We start from the raw sequence: 16,605 nt of genomic DNA on the forward strand, positions 1-16,605 counted from the left end.
CGGCCCGGCACCGACGCCGACGCCGACGCCAGCCCCCGACCCGGCACCGGCGCCAGGCCAGGCCCGGCCCGGCGGCGCGGAGCGATGGCGTCACGGTGAGAGGCGGTGGACGGGTGACGTCATCAGGCGGGGAGACGATGAGCGGGGAGTCCCGGCGGCTCACCCTCAATGATGACGTCAGCGGGAGCTGTCGCGCAATGGTGACGTCAGAGCCGGCATGGGGCCAGCCCATGGTGAGTCCCGCAGAGCGGCCGGGCCGGGTCTGGGGGTGCTCACCTGCTGAGGAGAATCCCGGGAGCCCCTTGCAGGGCCTGGAGGGGCTCCGGGAGAGCTGGAGCGGGACTGGGGACAAGGATGGAGGGACAGGACACAGGGAATGGCTCCCACTGCCAGAGGGCAGGGATGGATGGGATACTGGGAATTAGGAATTGTTCCCTGGGAGGGTGGGCAGGCCCTGGCACAGGGTGCCCAGAGCAGCTGTGGCTGCCCCTGGATCCCTGGCAGTGCCCAAGGCCAGGCTGGACGGGACAGTGGGAGGTGTCCCTGCCATGGCAGGGGTGGAATGGGATGGGCTTTAAGGCGCCTTTCAACCCAAACCACTCTGGGATTCTGTGGTTTTATTTTTTATTATTATGATTTAATTTATTATTCCGTGGGCACATGGTGATGGCAGCTGTTTGCAGCTCAGACAGCTCCCAGGGCTGGGTCCTTGCTCTGCCAGAGTCTGGCTGAGAGCCCGTGTGGGCTCACCTTTGTGTGTCGCTGAGCCTCGAGGCTCTGCCCCAGCCCCCTCAGGTGAGGCAGGATTCGCAGGGCACACAGGAAGGTTACACCAGGATTGGGGAACATCCAGGGCTGTGCTCACCCTGTGCTGGTGAGGGCACAGTAGTGTCCCTGCTTATTCTTTGGGCTGGGACATGGGATCACTCTCTCAGTGCTGCACAGAGAGGCCGGGAACCTTGACTCTCTCTGCTGAATGCCAGCTGTGCACCATCCCTGTGCTGGCGGGGTGCTGTGTCAGCCCCTGGGGGGTCAGTGCTGCTCAGCCCAGGGCAGCCCCAGCCCTGCCTCCCCTCCTGCCCCTTCCCTCCGGTGACTTCCCTGCTGTTGTGTCCTGCAGATGGCAGAACGGGGACTCCTGGTGCTCTTTGGCAGCCAGACTGGCACAGCTCAGGACGCGGCGGAGAGGGTTGGGAGAGAGGCGCAGCGGCGGCGCTTGCGGTGCCGCGTGGAGGCCCTGGACAGCTGTGACCTGGTGAGTGGGTGGGACATGGGGCTGCTCGGGGCATCCTGCTCTGCTCCAGCCCCACCAGCCCCACGGGCACGGACACCTCCCGCAGGACCACGGAACCATGGCACAAGCTGAGTTGGAAGCATCCCATCAGGATAATCGAGTCAGCTCCTGGCCCTGCCCAGGACCCCCCAACAGTCCCACCCTGTCCCTGAGAGCGTTCTCCAAACGCTGTTGAACTCAGACAGGCTTGGTGCTGATTGCTCCAAGCCCTGTCCAACCTGGCCCTGGATACTTCCAGGGATCCAGGGGCACCCACAATTTCTCTGGGTAACCTGTGCCAGAACCTCATCACCCTCACAGGGAAGAATTTCTTCCTAATATCTGACCTAAACCTGCCCTCCTTCAGCTTATGGACATTACCCCTTGTCCTGTCTCTCCATTCCTTGTCCCCAGTCCCTCTCCATCTCTCCTGGAGTCCCTTTAGGCCCTGGAAGGGGCTCTGAGTTCTCCCTGCAGCCTTCCCCAGGCTGAACACCCCCAGCTGTCCCAGCCTGGCTCCAGAGCAGTTTGGAGCCTGCTGACCTGACTGTGCCATGTTTGTACCCACAGGCCAACCTCATCCATGAGCCCTTGGTGGTGTTTGTGTGTGCAACCACCGGCCAGGGAGACCCACCTGACAATATGAAGGTAGGACGTGCTCCTGTCCTGTTGCTTTAATGTTCCTGCTGCAGAGCTCTCCTGAAGCAGCTCGAGCAGGGGTTGTTCTTGCTGGGGGAGCTTTGCAGCAGCACCAGTCACATCCCAGGAAACAGGAGCAGGGGCACTTCTGCAGAAAGCTGTGCTTCCCACCGCTGGGATGCAGGAGGCTGCAGAGGGTGGGTGAGCAGGGATGCAGGGACAGGCAGGCAGGAGGGTGCCTAGCAGCAGCAGGACTGGCTGGATGTGTCTGTCCTAGATGTTCTGGCGGTTCCTGTTCCGGAAGAGCCTCCCTGCCAACTCCCTGTGCCAGCTGGACTACGCCGTGCTGGGCCTCGGAGACTCCTCCTACCCCAAGTAAGCAGCCCCTGGGCAGCTCTTCCTCACAGCTCTGACTGCAGTAGAAAGCAGAGTGGCTGGAGAGCCAGGGGGTAAGGGGAGACAGAGTCTGATTCTGGAGCAGCAGCTCAAGCAAAATGTAACTCCCCACAGCCTTAAAAATCCTTGCCTTACTGTGTCCCTCCTCACCCCCAGGAATTAGGCTTCTGGCCTTTTCTTTCCTCCCAGCCTCACCAAGGATGCTTTGCTGCAGTGGGTCAGACATCATATGTCAGTCTTTTATCACAGCTATGGGCCAAGGCAACAGGAGACATCAAGCAGAGGTTACAGCCAGCCATGTTACTCCCAGGTTTTGCCCAGAAGATTGTTCCTGTGTGCCTCAAAAGAGCTCTAGTGAGAGGGATGGGTGTGCCTGAGCTCTGTGGGGCAGTGAGGGGCTGGAGGGAAGGAAATGTTCTATGGCCCAGGGCACAAGCTGTCCTGAAAGGAAGCTGGGCCTCCCCTTGTCCCATCTTGGGGCTGAGCACAGCCTGTGAGGGCCAGCAAGTGGCACTTAGCTGGTTCTGTGAACTGGCACGGGCTGGGCAGGGCATGGGCCAGGTCACAGTACTGGCTCTGCCTGTGTGCTCTGGTGGCCCTGGCAGTGTGTGCTGGTGCTGTGGCAGTGCCTGCTGTGCTGCTGGAGCTGCCCTGCCCTGTGTTATTCTCTGCTCAGGTTTAATTTCATTGCAAAGAAGCTGCACAAACGGCTCCTTCAGCTCGGGGGCAACCCACTGCTGCCAGTGGCCTTGGGAGATGACCAGCATGACCTGGGGTAAGAGCCCAGAGGAGGGGTGGCAGGGGGGCCCCGGGGTGCTCTGTGCTGGGGCTGATGGCAGGGCTGTGTGCTGCTCCCACCATGGGGCTGCTCCTGCAGCTCTCTGGGAATGTGCTGATCTCTGCTCATAACCCTCCTGTGCCAGGACCTGGGCCACCTGCTTCTCCAGGGTGTCCCATGACCCCCAGAACGTGGCCATGACCCCTGGCTGAGCCCCAGCCCTGTTCAGAGCAGGGCATGGCTGTGTCACACAGCCCTGTGCCTGCAGGCATCGCAGCAGCCTCAGCGGTGCTCACCTGGCAGGGGGTGAAGGCTGTGGATGGCTCAGGGACACAGTGACCCCAGTGACTCAGTGCTGCTCAGGGGCTGGAGATCCTGTTCAGGTGTCAGTGGTTGGGCCCTGGAGAGGGATTGAGTGTGTAGAGTTTGTGAGATATGTTTCTTCCCAGACCTGAAGTTGGAAGGGAATGGCCTGGGATGACTGTGGGAATGGTTGTTGGGCATGTGCAGGGGTAGCAGGGCTCGACCCTGCAGGGATGATATAGCTGCAGCCTCAATTTCCCACTTGCAGGCCAGATGCAGTGGTTGATCCCTGGCTCATGGCCTTGTGGGACAAGATCCTTGCCTTGTATCCTCTCCCTCCTGGCCTTGCGATCATCAGTCCCGACGTGCGGTGAGTGCAGGGGGTGAGCAGGGAGGGATTGCTGGGGCTGGCTGGGGTGAAAGGCTCTGCTTCCTTGGCTGTTCTCCAGAGTAGAGATGTGCTTTCCTTGGAGCAGGAACACTCCCCACACAGCTTCTGGTGTCCCCAGTGTCCCTTGTGCTTTGGTCACAGGTGGCCCATCTCTCTCTGGATGGGTGTCCCCTTTTCCCCTGGGGGGTGTGACAGCTGCCCCAGCTGGGTTCTGCCCATCCTGCTGTCCTGATGTGTCTCTGGCCCTGGCAGAGTGTGTGTGCCCAGCCAGCCTCCCTCTGCATGCTCTGGAGCCTTTGGGATCTCCTCCTGGCGATCTCCATTGCATTCCCTTACACAGGCCAGCTCCAGGGGATGGGGATAATGGCTGGTGGATACAGTGGGACACTCCAGGCCTCTCCCTGTCTCTCGTCTTGCAGAGGAGCTGTGGCATGGAGGTAACCCTGCTGCATTGCATTGTTCTCCTCCTCACAGTCTGCCCCCCAAATACACCATGCACTACCTGCCCGAGGACTCCCCACACCCCGAGAGTGACCTGCTCCAGCCAGCAGCCCCCCAGGCTGCTCCGTGCGAGCTGCAGCCCTTCGCTGCCCGCGTGGTGTTCAACCAGAGGGTCACGGCACCGTCCCATTTCCAGGATGTCCGGCTCCTCGAGTTTGACATCGCGGGCTCAGGGATCACGTGAGCATTTTCCTGATACCCCCAAGCTCTGTCGTGTGGGACCAGGTGTCCTGGAGCCTGCCCTGCTCTTCTGCCGCCCTTCCTCACTGATGTCTGAGGCTGCAGTCTTGTGGTCATGGTCCCTGCTGCGAGTCCCCATCCATGGAGTGGGGGTCCTGCCCATGGGTCAGCTCCCTTTGCCTGTCAGAGCAGTTGGTGGCACTTGGAATTTGCCTCCCCTGGAGTGGGTGCTGGTCGGGGTGGCCGTGCTGTGCCTGTGGCTCTGCCCCGTGGCTGTGCTTGGCAGCTCCCCCTGCATTCCCAGGTTCAGTGCAGGGGATGTGGTGATGATCCAGCCCCAGAACTGCCTTGAAGATGTGCAGCAGTTCTGCCAGCTGCTGCGCCTGGAGCCACACAGACGCTTTGTGCTGAAGCCCACGGAGCCTGGTAGGTCCTGCCTGCTGCTCCTTCCCCTTCCTGCTGAGACAGGGCATCTCCTGAGCTGTGGCCCAGCCTGGAGCTCTGCTCTTCCTTTGCTGTAGGCCTGGTTGGGTGTGCTGGATGGACACAGGACATCTGCCTGTCCTTCTCTCCAGTGCTGTGTGTGCATCCTATGCAGCGCCAGTGTGACTGGAGGAATCCAGCAGTGCCAGGCTCCACCTGAGCCTTGTGCCTTGGCAGCCCCAGCACAGACTGGGGAGGGTCCTGCAGCCTCCTCAGCCTCAGGCCCAAACTGGGAATCTTGTGCTTCCTTGCATAGTGGATGCAGGTCTTCCCACTCTGCCTGTGCCCCAGGGGCCTCCTGAGGGGCTCCTGCAGCGATAAACCAGCACAAGCAGTCAAAGGAACCCCTTGGAGGCCCCCCAGAGCTCTTGGTGCCTGCGTGGAACAGGGAGCATTTTTCTCCTGGCTCCTGAGCACCCATTCCACCTCCAACTTCTCTGTGTCTGTCCATGCTGGAATTTCTGGCAGACAAACCCAAGAGAAATTCAGGCTGTTCCTCACACCCTTGGGAGGGACGTGGGAGACACGGACAGGCCTGACATGTGACATTGCTGGTTATTTCCTCTGCATTGTGTGCAGGCAGGGTGGGAGTCATGTGGATAAGGCATTATCCCAAAGCACCTGCCAAAAGTGGGGGACGGTTGAACACTGCAGACTTCCTCTGTTGCAAACTTGTGGGCTTGAAAAGCAAACTGGGGAGAGCAGGGACTGGAGGCCCACGGTGGGAGCAGGGATGGGTGGAGTTGGCTCCAGTAGCACGTGGGTGCTGCAGGCAGCAGAGCTGCCCTGCTCTGGGGACAGCAGGCAGGCAGTCCCCGCAATCCCCTGAGCTGTCCCCGCTGTCTTGCCTTGCAGGCACATCCCTCCCTCCTCTCCTGCCACAGCCCTGCACCATCCAGTACCTGGTGACACACTACCTGGACATCTCCTGTGTGCCACGGCGCTCCTTCTTCGAGCTCCTGGCATCCTTCTCCACAAATGAGCTGGAGCGGGAGAAGCTGCAGGAGTTCAGCTCGGCGCAGGGCCAGGAGGATCTGTACAGCTACTGCAACCGGCCCCGCAGGACCACGCTGGAGGTGGGGCTGGAGCAGGGCAGAGCTGCCCCTCAGGGCTGTGCTGGGGCTGAAGGCACCCAGGACACAATCAGCCATGATTTCTTGGCTGAGGAGTTTAATTTACTTCACCCACTTTCTGAAGTCTCCATAGATTTCCACTGGTGGTTAAGACCAGCTCTAGATCCTTGTGAGCTCTGGGTGGGCTCTGTTGCTCTGGGGGACACAGGGCAATGGGACCGGGTGGCTGGTGCTCAGAGGTGCCCCGTGTGGTGCCTTTGGTGGCACAGCTGTGTGGGACAGCCTCTGGCACCCTGAGGGCAGGCAGGCTGCCTTCTGGTGTCACCAGGCCTCGCCCTCTTGGCTTTGCAGGTCTTGTGGGATTTCCCTCACACCACATGTGCCATCCCCGCTGATTACCTGCTCGACCTCATCCCTCGCATCAGACCCCGTGCCTTCTCCATTGCCTCCTCCCTCCTGGTAAGAGCTCAGCCCTTCTGGCCTCATTTCAGAGTCTGAACAGAGGGTCTGGCAGGGCCTGCACTGACTGTTGGTGCAGATGTCCCCTCCACAGCCCGCCCAAATCCCTGCTCTGCACTCAGCCTGCAACAGCCTGATGTGCTGCATGCAAACTTGAGGGCTAGGTCAGCCTTCAGATTAGACTTGCTCTCCTGCATCCCTGCAAGGGCCAGGCCTGTCCCAGCGCACCTCAGAGGTCTGGTGTCGCTGTCCCTGGGAGCAGTGGGATGTGGTGCCACCGGAGTGTCCCGTGAGCTGGGCAAGGGGGAGTGCTGCTCCCTGCTCCTGCCAGGAGGTGGCAGTGGGACCGGCCCGGCTCCCTGCGGACTCAGCCCGTGCACGGCTGGATTTGTCCTCCACGGGAGCCTCTTGGGCTGGACAGTCACCATCACTGTTGCCAGCTGTGCAGAGCATTCCTGTAGCAGTGGTTCTCCAGGAAAACCCCCTTCCCCGCTGGAAAGGTTTTGAGCAAAGGTGTGCTCCATTGTAAGTGGCTGTGCCAGACTAGGACGGGTGTTGCAGGCAGCCTGGTGGGAGCTGGGCACAGGCTCTGTCCCTGGAGGAGGGGAGGTGTCCTCTCCATGAGGAGCTGTGCAGGGTGTGTGCTCATGGCTCTGTGTGACACAGGCCCATCCTGAGCGGATTCAGATCCTCGTGGCCGTGGTGCGGTACAAGACACGGCTCAACAAATCCCGCCGTGGGCTCTGCTCCACCTGGCTGGCTTCTCTCAACCCAGAGCAGGGTAAGTGCTTGGACTCTGAGAATTCTGAGTGCTTCCCACAGCACCCAGTGTTCATCCCTTGGGCCTGTGGTGGAGCTGTGTGGGTGCTGACCATGTGCAGGAGCTGCCTGGCTGGAGCACCAGCTCCATGGGGAACACACTGGCTTGGCAGGATGGTCCTGCTGTCCTTCCTCACTGCCCCATCCTCATCAGAGCACGGTGTGCCTCTCCAGCTTACCCTGACCTCCCAGGTTTCTCCCAGCTGCTTGACCCTGCAATCTCACTGTGGGCTGCTCCTGGTGTCCTGGCGCTGGTAGCACTCTGACTGCTGGCCACCTCCAGTCCCATAGCCACAGCCCTGGGAAGGCTGGTCCCTTCCACAGAATCACAGAAAAAGCTGAATTGGAAGGGACCCATAAAGATCATCAAGTCCCACCCCTGTCCCTGCACAGACACTCCAAATCCCACCCTGTGCATCCCAGAGAGCCTTGTCCAAATGCTCCTGGAGCTCTGGCAGCCTTGGGGCCTCCCTTACGTCCAGTCAGGTTGGGATCTCTGCTTGACTCCGCTGCTGTGTTCCCTGGCACAGGCTGTGTGAGGAGAGGGTTGTCCTGCAGCCAGTGTGCTGGGGGAATCTTGCCTTGCTCTGGGCTTCACTCAACTTCTTGCAGAGGCAGTGCTGAGACAGCTGAAGGGCTTTTCACACACACAGTGTGCCCTCAGTGCCAGGGGGTGATGAGCCAGGTCTGTCTGTGTCTTTGGAGCACCCTGGAACAGCTAGGTGCCCACTCACCCTCTGCAGAAAGGCACGGGGCACTGGTGCTGGAGTGATGCTTGTCAGTCTCTCTGTTTCACAGGTGATATCCGGGTGCCTCTTTGGGTGAAGAAAGGAGGAATGAAGTTCCCAGCTGACCCTGCCACCCCTGTGATCATGATTGGCCCTGGCACAGGGGTGGCACCCTTCCGAGCAGCGATACAGGAGCGGGTGGCACTGGGGTGTAGAGGTGAGGGATGGTCCTGGGAGGCACTCGGGGTGCCCCTTGCACAGACAGGTCTGTGTCAGCAGATGGAAGGATGGACTGGGGGCTCGTGAGGGTTCCACCAGGTCAGGCTTTGTTGTGTTGAGCAGAAGCAGGCTGAGCTCTGGGGCAGGTGAGGCCCAGAGCCTGCTATGTGCAGCCTGTGTGGTTATTCACAGGCTGTGCTGCAAGGCAGCTCCTTGGGTTGGGTCAGGCTCTGCAGAGGCTCTTTCTTGGCTCTCTGAGAGTGAGCATGGGTTACTGAGCTCAGCTGCTGCTGCAGCTTGTCCCATCCTCATTCCCTTGGCTCAGGGAACAGGCAGCCCTGGAGGACATTTTCTGCCCTCCTCCTTTTTCAGCAGACGGGGGCCTCTGGTTGCCACAGGTCACTTGACTTCCTGCTCACTTCATGCTCATGGCTCTGCAGGCCGGGGCTGTCAGGCAGGTGGCACCAGCAGTGCCCAGCACTGGGTGCTCCCAGCACAGCCCTGGTGCTCTGCTCCTGCAGGGAACTGCCTCTTCTTCGGCTGCCGATACCAGTCCAAGGACTTCTACTGCCAGACGGAGTGGGAAGAGCTGGTGGCAAAGGGCTTCCTGACACTCTTCACAGCCTTCTCCAGGGACCAGGTTCGTGCCCAAAAGAGGAGGGTGGGCACACGACCATCTCAGGCAGCACTGGTGGGACTCTGCTGGGGTGTCTGTCCCATGTACCTGTTGGCACGATCTGCAAGGGATCTGCTGAGGTGGCACAGCATGCAACTCCTTCCCCCACACACCTCAGTGCTGGTTGAGATCCCTCCTGCCCTGCAGAGACGTGTCTGACTAAGTTGAGCTGGAAAGGTTGCTGGGACAAGGCTGGAGAACAGCAGAACAGATAAGGCATTAACCAGCTTTGTTTGGCTGGACCACGTGAGTGATAAAAGGCTCCCAGGCCTCTCTGAGGGTCACCAGGCAATAACTTCTTGGTTAAGTACCCCTCCTCATGGTGTCCCTCTGAGCCCTGGCTGAAGCTGAGGAGCTTGGCCTCTGTGCCAGCTCTGAGTCCCAGATATATGGAGAAAAGCTCCCCATGGGTATGAGCACACCCACAACTCAGCCCCTGTTTGCTTCCTGCTTTCCCAGGCAGTGTCTCTGGTGGGCAGCCCTCATCACCCCTTGGGGCTGCAGTGCTGCCAGAGAGGCTCCCTGAGCTGGGGATCTGTTTCTCTGCCTTCCTCTGTCCCTTGATGGCACCAAAAGCTCAGCCTGGCTTGGGAACAGAGATGTAATAAAAAGGGAATGACAATCTCATAGTAGCTCAGCTGCACCAGCCCCAGCCCTTTCTCCTGGCTGTGTGCATGTGTTGACATGAATTCACTGTCTTTTATCCACTCACTTGTAAGGCAGGAGCTGGGTGCTTCTGTGAAGGCTTTCCAAGTCTGTGGTGAACAGGAGCAGCACTGCAGAGGGGTGTTGAATGACCAGTGAAGGGGCACCTGCTACTCTCTGAATCTGGAGAGCAGCCAGAGCCACCTTCTGCTCTTGCTGAATGTGGAGGGACGGGACTTCCACTGGAGTGTCCCCTCTCTCCTGCTCCACAGTCCAAAGCCGTTTGTCACCAGAGTCGTCTGCCCCCAAGGCAGAGTGGGAGCACAGCCAGGTGGGATAAGCCACATTGGGCTCATTGTGCCTTTGGCTTCAGAGATACCACAGCCTTTAACTCATCAAAAAGTTTGTTGTCAAAGACCCAGGTGAGGGCTGGGATGCTCCGTAGCTGAGCAAAGTTTTGCTCTTCTCTCTAAAGTCCCTTTGCAGGTACCCCCTGTCCCAGCACATCCACCCGCAGTGCAGACTGGTCCTGGCCGAACGTGGATGCCCTGAGGCATCGTGACCCCAGTTTGTCACTGGGGGGCTCTGGTTTCTAGTCCTTAGATGATCCCCTCGGAGCCCAGCCTGGCTGGCAGGGCCTTTGGCAGCACTGAGCTTGTTAGTGTTGATGAAGCTGAGGCCGGCTGTGCTGGTGCTGGTGAGGGCACTGTGGTCAGAGCTGTGCCCAGGCCGAGCTGGCACTCCAGGGCCATCAGCCAGTGGGATCTACAGTGACCAGCCCCTGTGACAGCCTGGGCTCGAGCTGCTTAGGGCTGTTCCCACACACATCTCCAGCCTGCAGGACCTGAGCCACAGCGAGAGCTGTCGTGCCTTTGGAGAGGGGGGCGTGAGGAGGAGGCTGTGCCCATGGCCCAGCTCACCACTGTGCACAGTCGGGCGTGGGGGGACACCCAGCACAGGGCTGGCCTTCATCACAGTGTCACCTTTGTCACGGGAGCCCTCTGGGCCAGCAGTGAGTTCAGACACGTTGGCAATGGTGTTCTCTTGGGCAGGAGCCAGGGCTGTAGGCAGTTGCTTGGATTCTTGAAGTCTTGTGGATTAACCCTTTGGGAACTCTCCTTGACCGGGCTGTACTGTGCCCCGAGCCAGTCCTCATCCAGTCCCTAAGCACAGTGGAGGGCCAGGGGCTGGGACTGAGGCTGTCCCTCCAAGCTGTTTCAGGTCTCCAGCAGTCAGGGGTGCAGGGAAGGGTCTCTGTCCTATAGCAGACTTGGTACAGAAGGGCCACAGAGCCTCCTCTGCCCAGGCTGGAAGAGAGAAGAGAGCAGGAGGAAAGCCCTCCCAGGGCCTCTCCAGGTCATGGCCCTGACCAGTGGACACCCAAAGGATTTGGGGGGCTGCCTGGGGCCCAGTGTTCCCTGCTGAAGCTCCTGCTGCTGCACCCATCTCCCACCAGCCCATCCCAGTGCAGACATCAGCTGAGGGGTTCCTGTTCCCCACACTGGTCATTGATCCAACTGCTTCTCCCAGTGCCTCCAGTTCCAGGGGGCTGTGCTGCCCTGAGCTCCTGGAAACAGCCCCTGAGAACAGTCCTGAGAGCAGGAGCTGGGGCTGCTCCAGAGCTGTGGGCTCAGTGCCTTTTCCCTGCAGGAGGAGAAGGTTTATGTCCAGCACCGCATCCGGGAGAACGGGAAGCTGGTGTGGGAGCTGCTGAGCAGTGACAATGCTCATATCTACCTGGCTGGGTGAGTGAGAGGTCTCTGTGCAGGGCCTGGAGGAGCAGGGCTGCACGTCTCTGCTTTTTCACCCACCTGGAGGGATTTCCTTGGCTCAGCCCTGTGTTGCAGAAGGGCAGCTCAGTCCTCCTCTCTGTATGTCCTGCTCTGAGTGGAACGTTTGTCACCTACCCCATGCTCGCTTTTGGAAGGGCACAGCTGAAACTGGTAAAGATTCTCCAGCCAATACCACCTGCCCAACCCCCTCCCTGCCCAGCCCTGACCCACAGCACATCCACACACAGGAGAGGCCTGGCCCCTGCACAGCCCTCTCCTCCAGCAGTGCATGATGAAACTGGAGAAAAGGATTGTGTGGCACCTGTGGCCACTTGTGTGGGCAGGCTCCCCAGCAGTGCTGGGGCTCAGGAGCAGCTTTGGGAACCTTGGGACATGCTCTGGCTCTTTGCATTCAAAGCTGCCTCCCGGGGCAAGGACCAGCCCTGTGGCAGCACAGCCAGTCTCCTTGCACAGCGCAGCCCCTCTCCAGGCGCTTGTCTGGGGCTGGTTGCACATCTGGAGCTGCTGGCCAGAAGATGGATCTGCCCTTTGGGGTCAGACCTTTGGCAGCTCTGCTCTCAGCTCTGTGTCCTGGGCAGAGCCCTTGACCTGCCTGCACTGCAGGGAGAGGCTGCTCTCCATGCCCAGGGCAAGGCTTGGGAAATGCTCTGGGCTGTTGTGGAGCTGGGCAGAGCCCGCCCATGGCACTTGTTGTGCCCCCTGTGACCTGCGGAGTGCAGGCCTGGGCCCGGCTGTCGACATGAGCAGCGATTGCAGGAGGTTCTTTCCTGCCTGTCCTTCAGGAGAGCCGGAACTGCCCTGGTGCCTCACAGGGCAGGACTGGCCTCACTGCATTCCTGGGAGAAGGAGATTGGTGTTTACTTCCCAGGCAGTGGAGGCCAGGCCACCCCACTCCATCCTTCACACTGCAGCACGGGGCTTCCTGAAGCCTCACCCCAAACTGGGCATTCCTGCCCTTGGGTCTGGGGTTTGGAGCACTTGGGACTTGGGGTTGTGCCTCCATCCACAGCCCAAATGCTGAGACTATTGAGGTGTTGGGTCATGGCTTTATTCTCTCCTTCCATTCTCTTTCCTACTTTTTGGTGCTGATGGAGATCCCCAAAGGCAATCAGTTTCTTGGAAAGAGCAGGGCTTGCACAGCTGTCCCCATGGCAGATTTTGTGTGGCCATGAGGATGGTATTTTGGACATCAGGGTTGCTCTGAGACTCCTCTTGTTGGGGGCTTTGTCCCTGACGTGAGGTGTCCCTGAGCCCCCATCAGGCAGGTGGGATCCCAGAGCCTTGGGATCCCTGTACAAGTGACATTGTGCTGATTACAGAGGACACTGTTCCTCCTTTCCTGAACAGCCCAAACCCTGTAGAAAGGCTTTCAGGATCACTATGCCCCTCCCCAGCCTACAGACTGAACTGTCAGTGAGGTGCCAGGCAGGAAAGTGCAGGTGGGTGATCCTGTTTTCCCCCCAAATTCACAGTTTCAGCCAGACTGGGAGAAAGCTGGGGGAAGTGCATCCTGAGCTGTGTGACCCTGAGCAGCAGCCCTGGGCCATGGGACATTTGTGTCTGCCTTCCTTTCCTGGGCCAGGTGGGCTCTGGACAGCCGGGGATGCATCTGCTCTATGATTGTTTCTAGCTTGTCTCACTGAGGGGCAAAAAGGTTGAAAATGTCTATTTCTTTGGAAAAAAATAGCTATTTGACATGTTTTCCATCACAAAGCCCAGCTCCATTATCTTGTACTTGCATATCAGTGCCTGACTCAGAAACAATGCGACTCTTCCAAAAAAAGAAGACCTCCTTTCTGGGTATTTTGGGATGTTAATCAGCTTCAAACGCAAGTCAGAATTCTGCCTTGTTCTTGGGAAACAGCAAGGACGTTGCCAGATGCTCGTGCCAATTGGAGCAGGCTGGGAAATTTTTTATTAGATGTTTTTTTTTGTCGCACAGGCAGTTCATCAAATGAAATTCTCTCCAGGAAAAAAAAGTCAGAATTTCTGATTTCCCATAAGAAATAATTGTGATTGAAAGTGCTGATTTCTCTTTGGATATTTTCTACACAGGGGCTCAATGTTTTCTCCAGTGTTTCTCTGATTTTGAGGTTTGAACTGGCTTTGGTTCCAAATGTCACTATCAAACCAATCATTCTGGATTTCTTGAGAGCAGGCAGCAGCAGGATGGGAGCGGCTGCTCCTGCCCAGCTGAGGATCAGACATGCTTGACATTGAGTGATTCCAGAGATGAAAGGACAGGTTCCTGCCCTCCTGCTGATATATTCCAACCCGTGCATGTTGCCTGTGTCTCTCTAATGAGGATGCTGGCAAATGCAGCTGTGTGGGGCTGGTGTTTGGGCTCCTGACCTGTGATTCTCCTTCCCTGGGGTCTGCGGCCCATGGCTGTGTTTTTGCCTTCACATGCCTGTGCTGAGGATCCCTGTGGACAATGGCTCTGCTCTTGAGGGAGTGGTAGGAGCTGCCTCTCAGGCCTGTCATTTACCCTATGCCAGGCAGCCTGTGCCCATTGTCCTGTGGTGGGCTTGGCTACAGGGACTGCCGATTCCTGATCCTGGAGCACTGGGGCTGCTGCTCTGCCCACCGTGTTCCTCCTTGAACTCCATTGTGTCCTGCTCTCTCCCCAGGAATGCCAAGGAGATGCCAGCAGCAGTGGCCGAGGCCCTGCAGTCGGTGTTGCAGCTGGAGGGTGGCCTGTCCCCCTCAGAAGCAGAGGAGCATTTAAGAGCCCTGGAACGGTCCCGGCGCTTTCAGTCTGAAACCTGGTCATGAGCCTGGCTCCCTGCCTCCCTCTCCCAGACTGCCTGAATAAAGGAGCCAGCAAAGGGATCTGCCTCTGGCATCTTTCTTGGTCTGGGATTACCCCAGCCAGGGTAGGGTGGATTTACCCAACTGGCCCCTCCCTGACAGCAGCAGGGCCATGGCAGTGAGGGGACCCCATCTCCTGGGGCCTTTGGCTCCCTGTGCCCACCCCCCACCAGAGCAGGGGCCAGAGGTCTCTTGGGGGTTCTGCTGGTTGGCTTTAGTGTGGGACTGATCTGCCCCACATGTCCCAGCCCTGGGGGTCCCTGTGTGGGGTGGGTGGCACCCAAGGGTGTTGCTAGAGCCGTGGAAGTGGCAGTGGCCACTGTTTGTGGCAGGGCCAGAGGAAGGGAAGTATTGCATGGGTGTCTCTCCACCCCAGCATTACTCAGCACTGCTTGCTGCAGGAGGAGGCTGCCTGGACAGACCTGTTCCCCTTGGTTCCAGGGGCCAAGGCCAGCAGGGACAGGCACAGGAGGAAGCCTCGATGCCTCTGTCTCTGCTGCCAGTTCATCAGCCTGAGCCTGCTGAGGTCAGAGCTCTAAGTTCCTGCTGAGTTATCCCCTTCCCTGAGTGCCTGCTCAGCTGTATCTCTCCTCCACCCTATCCTGGGAGCTGTTTCCAGCCCTTTCCCTGCAGCCTCGAGGCTGTGCACCCTCATGGCCCTGCCCATGCCCCAGTGGGACCAGTGCCACCACCTTCCTCCCCCAGTTCAGGGAAGTGGGTGCCACTGCGTAAATAGCAATTAGGACCAGGGCATGAATCAGCAGGGACATTCCCTGGGAGCAGGCTGGGACAGGAAGGCACAGCTGTGCCACGCCGTGCCTGTGACCCAGCCACCCTCCCATGGTCGAGTCAGGGGGTCCTGCAGGGGCGAGCAGTGCCTGGGGCATTGCTCGAGCTGTGGTACCGCAGTGAGGGGGAACAGGGTGATTTGGGGATTCCCCACCCCACTGCTTTGCTCTGAGGAGCTCTTGCACTTGCAGACCCTGGCTGGGCTGTGTCCCCATGTGCCAGGGACAGGGGCCACTGCAGAGCTGCTGCCTGGCAGTGATCACCCTGGTGCCACCATCCCCTCATGTGGGGCACTGTCCCAGTGGGAAACCTGGAAGGAAACTTCCAGGCCCTGCAAGCTGCTTATGGAACATAACAAGGAGCGGTGGCCCTGCACAGGGACCAGTGGTGGGGACAGGGAGTTGGACTGGAGAGCACAGGGCCTGTTTTGGGAACTGTCCTGGGGCAGTGCAGGGTCCGTGCCGGGGCTGTCCTGGGGTCTGAGCCGGGGAACTGCACTGGAGGAGCACAGGGCCATGCTGCCGTGGCCCGCACTGGTCACAGAGGTGACTCCACTTGTGCTGGGCAAGGAAAAGAGGCGGCCGTGGGCCCAGCTCCTCCCCAGCTCCGGCAGCAGCTGATTGGCGCAGGCATGGCTGCCTGCCCCGGGCTCCCTGCATTTGAGCCGCTTCCAGAAGCTGACAAACCAGACTGGTTACAGCCAGGCTCGGCCCCAGCCCTGCCTGGCCCACGGCAGGAGGCAGCTGCCTGCGCGGGTGCCCGTCACTCCTGCACCCTTCTGGCACAGCGGGCAGCGCCCGGCAGCGCCCAGCTCGGTGCCCTCTCCTCTGGACCGTGGCGGGTCAGTACTGCGTTAGTGCTGGGGAGGAGGAAGAGGAGGAAGAGGAAAAGGCTGCTGGATGCTCACGGTGCTGCCCCTCTTGGGGTGGCCTCGGTGGGGGTGATGGGGCTGGACCCGGCGTTAGAGGCTCCTGACCCACCGGTCTGGGCGGGCACCCCAAAGCGCACCGGAGGGATGTTGGGACTCTGTGTGGACACTGCTGCCTTCAAACCCTTCGGGCAGCCGTGCTGAAGGAGTCTCCTGCCCTGGAGCAGCACCCACGTCCCGCAGCCAGCCCCGAGGGGACCCGGTGGGCGGGGGGCGAGCGGGGTGGCTGCTCTGGCCACCGTGATGGAGCCGGCGGCGGGCGAGGAGGCAGAGCCTGGGCCGCCGCCGGTGCAGGCAGCCGGTGAGGAAGGCTGTGCCAGGCAGCGGGACGAGAGCGAGACCGTGGGGTCGGGGGACGCCGGGGAGCCTCCCCAGCACTGTGGAGAGGCGTCTGCTGCTGCCTGGAGATGCTGGGAGCTGCCACCGACGGAGGATGCCAGGGAGCCGCTCCTGCCCGGGCACGAACAGCCGCCTGCCCACGGTGCCTCCCTGCCTGCGGGGCAGGACCCTCCCGCTGCCGACACCGGCCCCGTCCTGCCCCGCGGGAACAGCCCATGGCCCAGCTCCGAAAGTGTCTACAGCTCCATCCTGAGCCTCTTCGGCGAGGCAGAGAAGGCATCGAGCGATGGCGTGGCGGTGGCAGCGGAGCCGTGCCCCGTGCTGGCGGGCAGCGAGGACGAGTGCCCCATCTGCACGGAGCCCTACGACGAGCAGCGGCACA

General features: G+C 60.0%; 1 protein-coding gene across 2 annotated transcripts; it reads left to right on the plus strand.

Moving 5' to 3' along the window:
* Window positions 1-96: 96 nt before the first annotated feature.
* NDOR1 (NADPH dependent diflavin oxidoreductase 1) lies at window positions 97-14,188 on the plus strand. 2 transcript variants are annotated; one of them, XM_041406762.1, is made up of 15 exons: window positions 97-233; window positions 1,121-1,255; window positions 1,844-1,921; window positions 2,190-2,287; window positions 2,985-3,083; window positions 3,658-3,759; window positions 4,255-4,461; window positions 4,766-4,887; window positions 5,800-6,020; window positions 6,369-6,476; window positions 7,143-7,257; window positions 8,094-8,240; window positions 8,764-8,882; window positions 11,214-11,308; window positions 13,987-14,188. In XM_041406762.1, the coding sequence occupies exons 1-15, from the start codon at window positions 138-140 to the stop codon at window positions 14,129-14,131; spliced, it is 1,887 nt and encodes a 628-aa protein (XP_041262696.1). In that variant the 5' UTR covers window positions 97-137; the 3' UTR covers window positions 14,132-14,188. The 2 variants fall into 2 exon arrangements, with proteins under 2 accessions (XP_041262696.1, XP_041262697.1); XM_041406763.1 differs by lacking the exon at window positions 2,985-3,083.
* The last annotated feature ends 2,417 nt before the right edge of the window (window positions 14,189-16,605 follow it).

This window comes from Onychostruthus taczanowskii, unplaced genomic scaffold (assembly GCF_017590055.1).
Source record: "Onychostruthus taczanowskii isolate IOZ18803 unplaced genomic scaffold, ASM1759005v1 scaffold25, whole genome shotgun sequence".
NCBI classification, from domain to species: domain Eukaryota; kingdom Metazoa; phylum Chordata; class Aves; order Passeriformes; family Passeridae; genus Onychostruthus; species Onychostruthus taczanowskii.